Below are 13,183 nucleotides of genomic sequence, written 5' to 3'. Positions count from 1 at the left end.
AATTTAAAATTGTGAGAATAATTTATTTTTTGTCTTAAACCAATAGACTCAAATTAGTCTAAGTGAGTATCTATTAGTCTAGTTAATGTTTTAGAGAATTAATAGTGATACAATGATTGTCTGATTATAGGCTTGGACTAGAGGACTTGTATCACTAGGTTGCTTACTTTGAGGTACAGACGTACTATCCGAGATATCATGGTTGAGTATGCATTTTCTATGATTGCATGTTTTATGTGGCATTGATTATATGTGCATTAATTATGTCACGGATATTATGTTGCATGCATTGGCACATTGAGCATGTGTTTCATTTATACTACCAGTAGAGGGGTCGTTCAGCCCCATGTTATTTTGTGGATGGATGCCATGGTTTTGGATCCGGATAGTCCACGGGTTTATGGTATGGGAGTCACCTCTTGATGGGACGGCCCAGCGTGCTATATATCATGGCGCCTTTGACTGAGCAGTGTTCTATCTATGATAGGTTTCCGATACCTTTTACTTGCATTAGCATTCATAGCACTTATATACTCATGGTTTCATACTGAGCTTTTTATGCTCACCCCATTCCACATTGCAGGACTTAGGTTGGACGAACCCGGTAGTAACGGTCGTTGAGCTACAACATGGTGGATTTGTATTGTACCAGGTTTATGTTGTATTTGAGATTTTAGTTTTATATTTGATGGGGTGTATAACAGTATTGGTTATTATAGTATTTGTTTGGACCGGTTGTATTCTGCCGATAGGCTTTAGTTGTTTTAATAAAGTTTTTGCTGAATTTTTTAATTATCACTTTTAAGTTGATTTGCATGCTTTAAGCTTGGGTTACTTAGTGATTCCGGATTGAGTCACTACAAAACTCATGAGGTGTCCATCCCAATAGTCGTTCACACCCACATAGTAATTTTCCCTACTTAACACTTATTCTTGATGTTCCTATTAATAACCGTTTCTGATATCATTTTGTCATGTCCCGAGCCTAGGCCAATGCAAACTCAACTGCACAATGATCTCCTATAGTAACCACGACATATTCATTCTATTGTATTTTAATCCACACGAGGCAAGGGTATTACATCCACATCAAACCAAACAAAAATTCATGGTTTGATATGGTTTGGCTACTAAAAATTTATGGTTTGATTTGGTTTAAAATTTTGTAAAACCTATATATATATATATATAGAGTTTTGCTATCCTGCCCACCCACCGTGCCCACCTAATGTGCCCACCATGAGGTGGCACTCAACTATTGGACGCACAATTCATCACATCCAATAGTTGAGTGCCACATCATGGTGGGCACATTAGGTGGGCACGGTGGGTGGGCAGGATAGCAAAATTGTATATATATATATATATGATATATTTACACTCCAAAAATTGATAATCACATTCCAATTTTGACATTTAATGTGTTTTGTTACAAAATTATCCTCTTTTAATTACTTCAGATTTTTACAAGACTAATTTGCCCCTTTTATAAGTATACTTAGGTTTCCAAAATGATTCACTATATATTTATCGGGTTATAAAGTTTCTCAAGTTTTTTAGGCAAAATTAATTTCTTGAAAAGATTTTGAAATACAATAAATTAAATTTACTCCGAGATTTTTTTTTTCAAAAAATATACTTTGTAAGTATATTGTTTGCATAAATTAAACCATTTTTATGCTTAAAAACAATATTTAAAAAAATTATTTGTCAAAGATATTTTAAAATATTATGTATCGTTGTTTATATTATTGTATAATTAGAGAAAATTCTAAATATAAATTGAAGTCAATTGCAATTAAATTTTTTAAGTCAAGGTAAATTAATGTTTACGATTGAGAATATTTTTCATTTTGAATATTTTTTTTTGGTTTAAGATGCTCCGTTGGTGTGTTTGTTATTTATTAGTTATATGTTTTGAAAGTTTAATTTTAGTAAAAAAAAATAATAATATCATTAGTAATATATTGTAACAAATGAAAGAATTATTTGCAGATTTGTTGGATTATAAAAAAAAATACAGATAAAACAAGCAATACTCGTGGTTATGAAAATATTAATAAACAACTCAAATTAATTTTTTTTTTATTTTTGTTTAAATTTTTTACATTATTTTAATCAAACCAATTTCATGACATAATAAATCTTTTTCTTCTTATAGTTACATCATATCTAATTTGTGGATGTTCTTGGAACTTAAAATATTTAATAATTAAATTTTCAAAAAAGAGTAAACATATAATCTATTTAATTAAATTCAAAATCCTTTCAAAAAATATTTTTGAGAAGGGAAAATAAGATTCTCTTATAATAACCTCATAAATAAAGTGACTCAATTTTAAAACTCAAGTATATAAAGAAAGGGCATATTAGTCTTATAAAAATATGAAATCATTGGATGAGGGTCATTTTGTAAGAGAACACAATAAATGTAAAAAATGGAGTGTGATTATATATATATATCGGCAAATGATAAATAAATCCCTATCATCAAACTTATATTTGCCCTCAGTCCCCATGTCAGCAAATATTTGTTCCCACTCCCTGACAAAGTTCTGGCATTTGTTTCAACTCCCTATTTGAGCACAAAATACGAAAATGCCCTCACTTTCTTTTGAAACCCAATAATACCCCTCACTCTTTAAAAATAAAATAAAAATTACTTATAAGGAAGACAACGTACAGTTTCTTTCCCTCATTCTTGTTGAAATTCTCCAAAAATTTATTCATCAATCGTAAACGACTAATCCACCGATTGCAATATTGCAGATCTGCTTCGAATCGGATTGAAGAAAGTTGCTAATCGTTGTGAATTGTTTCTGGACCATGAAAATCTTTTTGAAGAACATTATTTCAAAGATTTTAAGGTAATATTTTAGGTTTTTAAAAATTTGCAGCCAAGAAATTGCATTATAATGTTTGATGTAGTGTAATTATTTTTATATATCCTTTTTAATTGAACGATTTTTTAGATTTGTTATGGTTTTAGTGATTCTATTAAATTTTTGTGTCATCGTGTGAATTGTAGAGATTTTTTTTATCAATCTCTGGTTTTTCCATATATGGGTGGGAATGAATATCATTTATTGGAATTTCGAGATAGAGTAACTGAAATTTCTTGTTGTTCTCGAATATAATGATTTAATTCTTAATCATAATGATTTTAGTGCTGCATTATGACCTAGATATTGATAATTTTTTTATCATTAAAATAAAAATGGGTTGCTTGAATTTTTTATTGTGCACTATTTTTTTGTATGTCATGTGTTATACGAATGAACGTATGATTTTCAATTTAGATCTTATTGTATTGAATGCAGTTTTTTTTAATAGTTTGATAATGAAATCTAGAAGTGATTCTTGTGATTTTTTTTTTTTTTGGTTATTACAAGTAAAAAAAACAGATTTTTGTGATTTAAATCTTCATTGGATGTAGCTTGATGGATATTTTTGTGAGTCTAAGAACAATGTGACGAATTTGTTTGGACTCCCCAATTGAGGTGAAATTATGAAATTACCCTAACATAATATGAAAACTCACTAATACCCATTGACCAATAAATATTTATTTAATAGCTCTTCTACTCTCTTTTGAATCCAACGTTTTCCCAATTTGTCTTCTACTTGAATCCGTCATTGACGGCTAAATCAACGACGATCAATATATTTGTGTCGATGTTTTGTGTGACAACTGAGGCGAAAAGATTTTAAAGCTAAGAATCGTTAGATTTTGAAAATCTTTTCTAAGAACCAACATCAAAACAACAAGTTTAAGGGAGATTTTTTTCTGAAAATTTAAGAAATTTTTAGATGCAATTCCATCTGGATGATTGAGTTTTTTTTTTCTTTTCTAATTGAGTGATTCTTTGAGTGTTTTGTATGTTGTGTTGTGGTTATGTTGAAGTTCCGTATATAGCGTGAATTATACAAATTTGATGGACAACTTTTAGATTTTACATATATAAGTGGGTCTGTGGTTCATCTCAACCAATTGTGTATTGGTTATCTAAAATTTGTAATTATTCTCGATTATATTGATTTCATTGTCAATTTTCATCGTTTAGTACTGGATTATAAATATTATGTGGATATTCCTTGTAATATCCAAATCAGCTGCCTAAAAGTTTGATCTTGTTATTATTTTTGTTGTTGTGAAATGTGTTATGAATAAATCACCGATCTTTATTTTTTAGTTTTATTGTATTGAATGTTATGCTTTTTATTTATTGGGTTGAGAATGGAATCTATAAATGGTCGTAGGTGAAGACGGATATGAAACCGATAAAAAGTTTGAAGGTTTTTTTTTTTCAAAATATGTTTTCATCTTGGAAATCGATTAAATATCATTTTTCCACAAATATTTGAAGGTTTCTGCGTTTTGGTGTTGATTTTTGGTGTTTTTTTTTTGTAATTCTCGATTGTGTCATTTTGTCCCAAATTTGTAGTGTTCTAGTGTTGATTGTGGTCACTCTCTTGTTTAAATTATTTATTTGTTTCCTTTGATTAATTGTTCAAAATTGTTGAATGATTATGCAGAAGTTCGTAAATTTTGTTTTAAATGCTTGACTTTGATTTCGTTATCGAAAATTGCGAGTGTTTTATTATTTAGTTTGATAAAAACATACTCATTTATTTATTTGGTTGTCATAGTGGATTTTTTACTCTAAATCCTTCAATTGTATTTTAAGGTTCATAAATTATTTTTTAGTTATTTATTTTCATGTGTTTATCTCTATTTTATATTTTTGTTCTTGAATTTGTTATATGATTTCTGTTTATATTGTTGGCTGCTTCATTGAAATAATTATTCATTCGAAATGATTAAGTGATTATGGTAAATCCAATTTTTCTTAAACTTTATTTTGGTTCTTCAATTTTTTTGAATCTGTTTGTTAATGTATTTTGTGATTTCATTGGAGTAGCCCGCAAAAGAAATGAGGACAAATAAAAAGACGGTGAAGATGGACACTAATCGAACTTGTGTTGCTGCGAGTATGTTATATGAAGAAATGACTATATTATCTGTTGAACATGGATCGCTGGAAAATAATTTTGAGTTATTTTTATTATATGGTTTTGTTTTTTAGGTTGATGTAACTATGACAATAATTAATTAGTAGAAAGACATGTTGTAAACTCAAGATGATTCAATCTGTTATATAAGCTTCAGTGAAATCAATTTTTATGTGTGTTCGGTATTTCTGGTACAAAAATTAAAGATAACAGTACATAATTTATATAATTTGGCATAGTTATTCGTCTTTCTAGGTTGATAAATTGTTTTACTAAGATTGAATATGTCAACCAAATAAAAAAATTTTATGATCGAATATATATATATATATATATATATATATATATTATGATGAAATATATAAATATATATTCGAGTAATATTACTAAGAAGAACATGTCAACCAACAAAAATAAATTAGGTTCGAATTCTTCTAAATTTGGAATAAATCAAAATTAATTTGGAACAATCTCGGAATCATCATCCAATTACTTGAGTGTTGGTCATCTTATGTCATGTGTAATATTTTGGAAAATATATAAGAGAATACATCTTTTTCATTATTCAATGAGATCATGTGTAACAATATTATTCATTGCTCAATATTTACAATTACGTGATTAGATGTAAGTGGGCCATTAGAATCACACTCTCTAGTTAAAGTGACTTTGGATCAAAATGTCATGCATTAGCTAGGAACAATCTCAGAATTATGCAGAATATTATTTTTGATTTGCGGAACAAGAAGACATGTCCATGTTAACATGCACCAATATCCTATAATACACTGCATGACACAAGTGAGGATAAGTTTTCAATCCCTAGAGATTGGTAGAACCATCACTCAAGTATTTGTCTAGTAATGTGTCTTGCCCCACTCTTGTCTAAGTTGTAGGATTAAGACATTGATCATGACCCAATGAGAGCACCATTTGTGGACGTCCATTGCCACCCAATGTAAACAATAGGGGTATATTTTCAAAAATTCAAACTCTTAACTTGTTTAATATGATGTTTTCTCATCTATGAGGACTATCATTTACTCTAATTCCACTCATATTTGAGAACACGTGAGTGCGAGATCGAGCACAACTAGTACGCATAGATGGGATAAATATTATTCAATCGCGAACAATCTGTTCCGATTTTAGGACAAACATTGTGGGTCATGAGGATCATATTCTCCTAGATAAAGTGGCTTTGGATCAAAATGTCATGTATTAGGAACAATCTCAGACTTATGCAGAATAATATTTTTGATTTGCGGAACAAGAAGACATGTCCATGTTAACATGCATCAATATCCTATAATACACTGCATGACACAAGTGGATAGGAGTTTTCAATCCCTAGAGATTGGTAGAACCATCACCCAAGTGTTTGTCTAGTAATGTGTCTTGCCCCACTCTTGTCTAAGGTGTATGAGAAAGACATTGATCATAACCCAATGAGAGCACCATTTGTGGATGTCCATTGTCACCCAATGTATACAATAGGAGTATATTTTCCAAAATCCAAACTCTTAACTTGTTTAATATGATGTTTTTTCATCTTTGAGGACTATCATTTACTCTAATTCCACTCATCTTTCAGAATATGTGAGTGCGATATCGAGCACAACTAGTACGCATAGATGGAATAAATATTATTGAATCGAGAACAATGTGTTCTGATTGTAAGACAAACATTCTGGGTCATGAGGATCAAACTATCCAAGTTAAAGTGGCTTTGGATCAAAATGTCATGTATTAGGAACAATCTCAGACTTATGCAGAATAATATTTTTGATTTGCGGAACAAGAAGACATGACCAAGTTAATATGCACCAATATCCTATAATACACTGCATGACACAAGTGGAGAGAAGTTTTCAATCCCTAGAGATTGGTAGAACCATCACCCAAGTGTTTGTCTAGTAATGTGTCTTGTCCCACTCTTGTCTAAGGTGTATGAGGAAGACATTGATCATGACCCAATGAGAGCACCATTTATGGATGTCCATTGCCACCCAATGTGTACAATAGGGTTATATTTTCAAAAATTCAAACTCTTAACTTGTTAAATATGATGTTTTCTCATCTATGAGGACTATCATTAATCTAATTCCACTCATCTTTCAGAACACATGAGTGCAAGATCGAGCACAACTAGTATGCATAGATGAGATAAATATTATTGAATCGAGAACAATGTGTTCTGATTGTAGGACAAACATTGTGGGTCATGAGGATCATACTCTTCTAGCTAAAGTGACTTTGGATCAAAATGTCATGTATTAGGAACAATCTCAAACTTATGCAGAATAATATTTTTGATTTGCGGAACAAGAAGACATGTCCATGTTAACATGCATCAATATCCTATAATACACTGCATGGCACAAGTGGGTAGGAGTTTTCAATTCCTAGAGATTGGTAGAACCATCACCCAAGTGTTTGTCTAGTAATGTGTCTTGCCCCACTCTTGTCTAAGGTGTATGAGGAAGACATTGATCATGACCCAATGAGAGCACCATTTGTGGATGTCCATTGCCACCCAATGTATACAATAGGGGTATATTTTCCAAAATCCAAACTCTTAACTTGTTTAATATAATATTTTCTCTTAACTATGACTTACGAACCAACTTCACACGATACGACAACACAAGAGAACCCAATACATAAGAGTACACTACAATCAGAACTCAAATTAATATAAAACAATAGTGTGTTCCAGAGAATCATCAAATCAAGCGTAAACCAACAATGCTTTCACTAGAACAAACATATCTCCTCGAAGGTCCGTGCTCAAGCCAACTTCCATAACCGCTTTCTCCTATGTAAGTGTAAAGATGGAGCATACGTTGCTTTCTTGATTATGGAAGCCCAATATTTTTTGTTATGTAGACGGTAACTTCTCAACACCTAAATAAAAACAAAATAATTTACATTGAGCTTAAAAAGATAAAATCGTGTATGAAAATTTTAATAAAATTAGAGAATAATAAATAATTTAGTATTATTAGCTTCACAAAATTATCTACTAAATGTTGCAAACAATAAGCATGATGAGTCCCCATAAATATTCGTTCAAAGCCTTGATAATCTCAAGATGTCTATCCGACAAAAAATGAACTCGTCGAATAGAGTGCACTGATATGAAAGTAGAATACTTCTCAAACTGTAGTGGAGATACATATCGAAAAATCATGGTTTCTAATGAAATTTCAGCACATTGTTCTCAGGATCACAAAAATATTCATCAAGCTACATCCAATGAAGATTGAAATCACAAAAATCTGTATTTTTACTTGTAGCAACCAAAAATGGAGATATTACAAGAATCGCTTCAAGATTTCATTATCAAACTATTAAAAAAACTACATTCAATATAATAAGATCTAAATTAAAAATCATATATTCATTCATATAACACATGTCATACAAAAAAACAGTACACAATAACAAATTCAAGTAGCCCATTTTTATTTTAATGATAAAAAAATCATCAATATCTAATTCATAATGCAGCACTAAAACATTACGGTTCGGAATTATATCGTTATAATCGAGAACAACAATAAATTTCAGTTACTCTATCTCAAAATTCCAATAAATGAGATTCATTCTCACCCACAGACGGGAAAACCAGATATTGATAAAAAAACTCTGTACAATTCACACGATAACACAAAAATTTAATACAATCACTAAAACCATAACAAATCTCAAAAAATCGTTCAATTAAAAAGGATATATAAAAATAATTACACTATATCAAACACAGTAATGCAATTTCTTGGCTGCAAATTTTTAAAAACCTAAAATATTACCTTAAAATCTTTGAAATAATGGTTCTTCAAAAAGATTTTCATGGTCCAGAAACAATTCACAATGATTAGCAATTTTCTTCAATCTGATTCGAAGCAGATCTGCAATATTGCGATCGGTGGATTAGTCGTTTACGATTGATGGATAAATTTGTGGAGAATTTCAACAAGAATGAGGGAAATAAACTGTACGTTGTCTTTCTTATAAGTAATTTTTATTTTATTTTTAAAGAATGAGGGGTATTATTGGGTTTCAAAAGAAAGTGAGGGCATTTTCGTATTTTGTGCTCAAATAAGAAGTTGAAACAAATGTCAGAACTTTGTCAGGGAGTGAGAACAAATATTTGCTGACATGGGGACTGAGGGCAAAGATAAGTTTGCTCATGGGGATTTATTGATCATTTCCCCTATATATATAGAGAGAGTTTTGATATTATGGGCAACCACCATGGGCACCTACATGGGCAACAGCTGACGTGACAATCACTTATTGGATGTACAAGGTGTCACGTCAGCTGTTGCCCATGTAGGTGCCCATGGTGGTTGCCCATAATATCAAAACTCTATATATATATAGTTTGGTTCGAATTTTTATCTTAAGCCGAACTAAATTGTAGTTAACAAATAACACCCCTAATTTGAGATATATTTTCCAAATCTTGCGTGTTTAGTTTCATTAAAGTCCACCAAATCATGGTATCCAAAAACAACCTTTTAATATATGACACTCTTAGATTACATCGTTCCTTAATGCAACATTAATTCCTATAATTAAACTCAAATCAATACAAGGTCTATCTCCAGCAACAAACTGTACCATGCTACTGTGATATAGTTATCACACATGATTTCACATGCAACTTAACTACTTAAACTTGGAATAACACACACACACACACACATTTAATATATGTGAAGAACACATTTCTTGAAAAAAATGGTTTGGAGAATGGATTTGTTATCATTTATTGAAATTTTGATGTCCCATAAATTACAATTTGAAATAGCTTTAAGTTTTAGTATGATAATATCCATAAATCCATCACACCACAAAATCAAGAAAAGTCCCTTTATTATGTAAAAACAAAAACTAAACATAAATACACATTGACTATTTCGGACTCACCCATGAAAATTACAAGATTCCACCCAATAAACCAAAGAAAAATGAACCACATAGAACCCTAAAAGAAGATGGCAACAAAGATGAAATTTGCAACTATCATCAGACATGAAACATCAAGTGGTGGGTCTAACTTACAACCCTCCCAAGGGGGCAAGGTAAATCGTACCCAAGATAACCTGATCAACCCACATCACCGTGTAATTCAAACCGAGTCCGAACAGGGATTTAACTCGGTTTCCAAGCCGAGGTAGCAATCAATGGCCTAGTGTGCCATCCCAACATCAAGCATCCATTATTTTCATCCACTCTATACCCATCCCCACCAGCAAACAACGCCAACAACATACTAGCCTGCTTGTACGCATTCGAGCCCAGGTGGACCGGGCTAAACCCGATCGAACCGAGCCTATTCCTCCACTGATCCAACGTCTCGTGCCTCTCAACTCGGTCCACACCCTCACAAGCCACCACATTGCATATCTGCCTCCCTAAATACACCTCACTCATAACCTTATCCTGTTCACTCACGCCACCATCGGTGTTGCAACTCTCCAACGAATCGAACAGGGTCGAATAGTAATGCAACGATTGGTTGAACCGGTCCAAGAAAACCGGCCCATTGTGATTAGCCTCTTGCTCCACTATAGTCAAGATTTCAGGCTTCATATCCTTGACCACTTTCAATACCTTCTCAATCGCACCTGGCCTTGCTAGCAACTGATGCAACTCAAAGATCGAATTCACCGCTACGGTCTCGCCTTCGCGGATATCGAACATGGCCGAATCCAGATCTGCCAGAGAACCAGCCACAAAACCTTTGTACTCAAACTCAACATTAATCGTCTCCGCTAACCGAGCTAGTTTCCATCCCACTTCCTGCAAATGATCGGAGTCATCATAGGAAGGTGGGCCGATTCCGGTTAGCCGAAACGTTGGCGGGCCACCCGGCCTCAGCGCCAATGCTTGTAACAACGCCGGCCATTGCATTCCCTGTTTCATACTAAAATCAATCACATGAACCCTGTTTTTACCCGCGAAAGCTTCAAGAATCGCCTGATTTGCTGTAAAATGAGCGAATTTAAGATACGGGCAACTCTCGTAGAAGTGCATTTGTAGCAAATCTGTGAAGGCAGAGTCCTGCGGATTTGTGGGATAAAGTTTGTAAATTCTTCTGGCTAATGCTTCGGCAAAATAAGTGGCGACTTTTCTCATGGCGCCGGCCTGGGAAACCGCTAAAAACCCGATGTTTTGGACCAAAGCCTCGGCGAATTTCAGGTTCTCCTTCTGTACAGCTTCCGCGCAGGCCATCAAAGTGTGGACGAGTCGTATACCGTTCTCCTGCGAGTCGACCAGGACCACCTGCCGATTCGACTCACTGGTCGAACCCCAAGATACGTTTCCCGAACTCGTCGCCGTTTTCATCTTCTTCTGCGGCGGGGACGCCGGCTGGGCTCTTGGGTACACGGCTTTTCCGGGTATGGCGATGAGATCCGAACCGAAGTCGGAGTCAACCACCATGTGCGCTGAGTGGAGAAACGGATCCTGGACCACCGTAGAGGAGGACGAGTCGAACTCGGGCAACGGGTTGAGCCCGGAAATCATGGATTGGAGCCAGGAGTACATATCCGAGGGATTGTAGTGAACGGTATCGGAGGCGAGCTGAGAGAGCAAGCCGTCTTCTTGCGGAATGGTACCCATGACCTCCTCCAACTGCTCGATCTTCTGCACCACCGACGCCATGTCGGAGGGCTTGACTGTGTATCCCAGGGCCGCAAACAGCTCATCTCCCTGCTGCCCATCGGGCTCGGAACACCACATATTGGCCTTGCTGGAGGAGCTACAGCTGCTGGAGTGATTGTTTTCTTGATTTAAATGGTTCCTCTTCATCTCACAAGCTCTGAATTCGAAATCCTCAGCTGATAATCGATTCGGAAGAACAAGAGGAATCTGGACGGTGGGGATTGGGGGAAAGGGATGCTTTGGTTTTCACGTTTCTGAGTTTTTGTTCGAGGACCTCTTTTTTTTTTTCTCTCTCTATATATCTCTCTCTCACGTTGAGTGCGTGTGTGTGAGTGTGTGTGTGTGTGTGTGTGTGTGTGTGTAGGAAGAAGAGTGATGCTTATTGGGGACTCCAGTCCAGTCCAATAATGGATGTAGAGAGAGAAACCGAATGCCCAGGCTTTTCCAATAATTACAGCCTTATTATTTTTTAGTCTTAATAAGACGTTATACTAGGAGTAAAAATTATTTTGTTATTTGAACTATTGATAAAATGTTAAATTGGTATATTAATATATAATTAAACTAAAAGGTTAATTTTGATCATTATTTAATTTGCTTTTAAATTAAATATTATTATTAAATTGATTAATTGAATTACATACATTTTTTTGTTTTTAAATTATTATAATATTAATTATAACTATAAATATAATTTCATATTTATTAATTATAATACTATAAAAAGAATATTATATATCATTATACAAAAAAAATATTCAACATAAAATTTATAGATTATAAATAAAAAACACCCGTTTATATATATTTTTTAATTTGATTAATATAAATAATAATATTATAACATAGATAAACAAAAAAAATCATATCTTTTATTATATATTAATTTTGAATATATAATTTATCAATTGATATATATGTGTTTGTATATGCATATTTATATTAATTAATATTTACGTTGTTTCGTACAATGAGTACGATTTTTTTTTATAATATAAAATTTAAATAAATATAAATTTATGTTTATAATTGTATTAATAAAATAATTTTTAAAGTTAAATTGTGAATTTATTTTAATTTAACAAAAATATTAGACTTTAAAATAATGTAGGAGAAGGGTAAAATTGATTTTATAAATTTATTATGTACCAATTAAACTATTTTCAATAGTTCATATATCAATTTGACATTTTATCAATATTTCATGTATCAAAATAAATTTTAGTTGTTATACTAATAATAATATGGTAAATATTCGTGGTTAATTTTATTTTTAGATATTGTCCAAATCATAAATCTAATTATTTATTGAACAATTAAATTGATAATTAAAATAATACACATAAAATAGATTAAATTCAACCCGTAAATTCGAGCCGGTGCCATCACATTATCATCCTTTGTGTTTGAAGCTTCTGAGCGTAAAGAATGGAAGCCCAAGACAGATGAAAAAAAATTTGTTAGTTATTTTTCACTGCTGCTTTGCTGTAAA

The 13,183-nt window shown here is 32.6% G+C and overlaps 1 protein-coding gene across 1 annotated transcript; it reads right to left on the bottom strand.

Moving 5' to 3' along the window:
* Window positions 1-9,880: 9,880 nt before the first annotated feature.
* Window positions 9,881-12,050, bottom strand: LOC140862968 (DELLA protein GAI1-like). The gene has a single exon (XM_073266012.1). The coding sequence runs from the start codon at window positions 11,836-11,838 to the stop codon at window positions 10,177-10,179; it is 1,662 nt and encodes a 553-aa protein (XP_073122113.1). The 5' UTR covers window positions 11,839-12,050; the 3' UTR covers window positions 9,881-10,176.
* Window positions 12,051-13,183: the final 1,133 nt, after the last annotated feature.

The sequence above is a fragment of the Henckelia pumila genome, chromosome 4, assembly GCF_033568475.1.
Source record: "Henckelia pumila isolate YLH828 chromosome 4, ASM3356847v2, whole genome shotgun sequence".
NCBI classification, from domain to species: Eukaryota; Viridiplantae; Streptophyta; class Magnoliopsida; order Lamiales; family Gesneriaceae; genus Henckelia; species Henckelia pumila.
The sequence above is the reverse complement of the archived record's forward strand: the minus strand, read 5'-3'. Positions and strand labels throughout refer to the sequence as shown.

Excerpts from the sequence above, each read along its gene's own strand:
- LOC140862968 (XM_073266012.1), bottom strand. The coding sequence starts at position 11,838 with ATGAAGAGGAACCATTTAAATCAAGAAAACAATCACTCCAGCAGCTGT.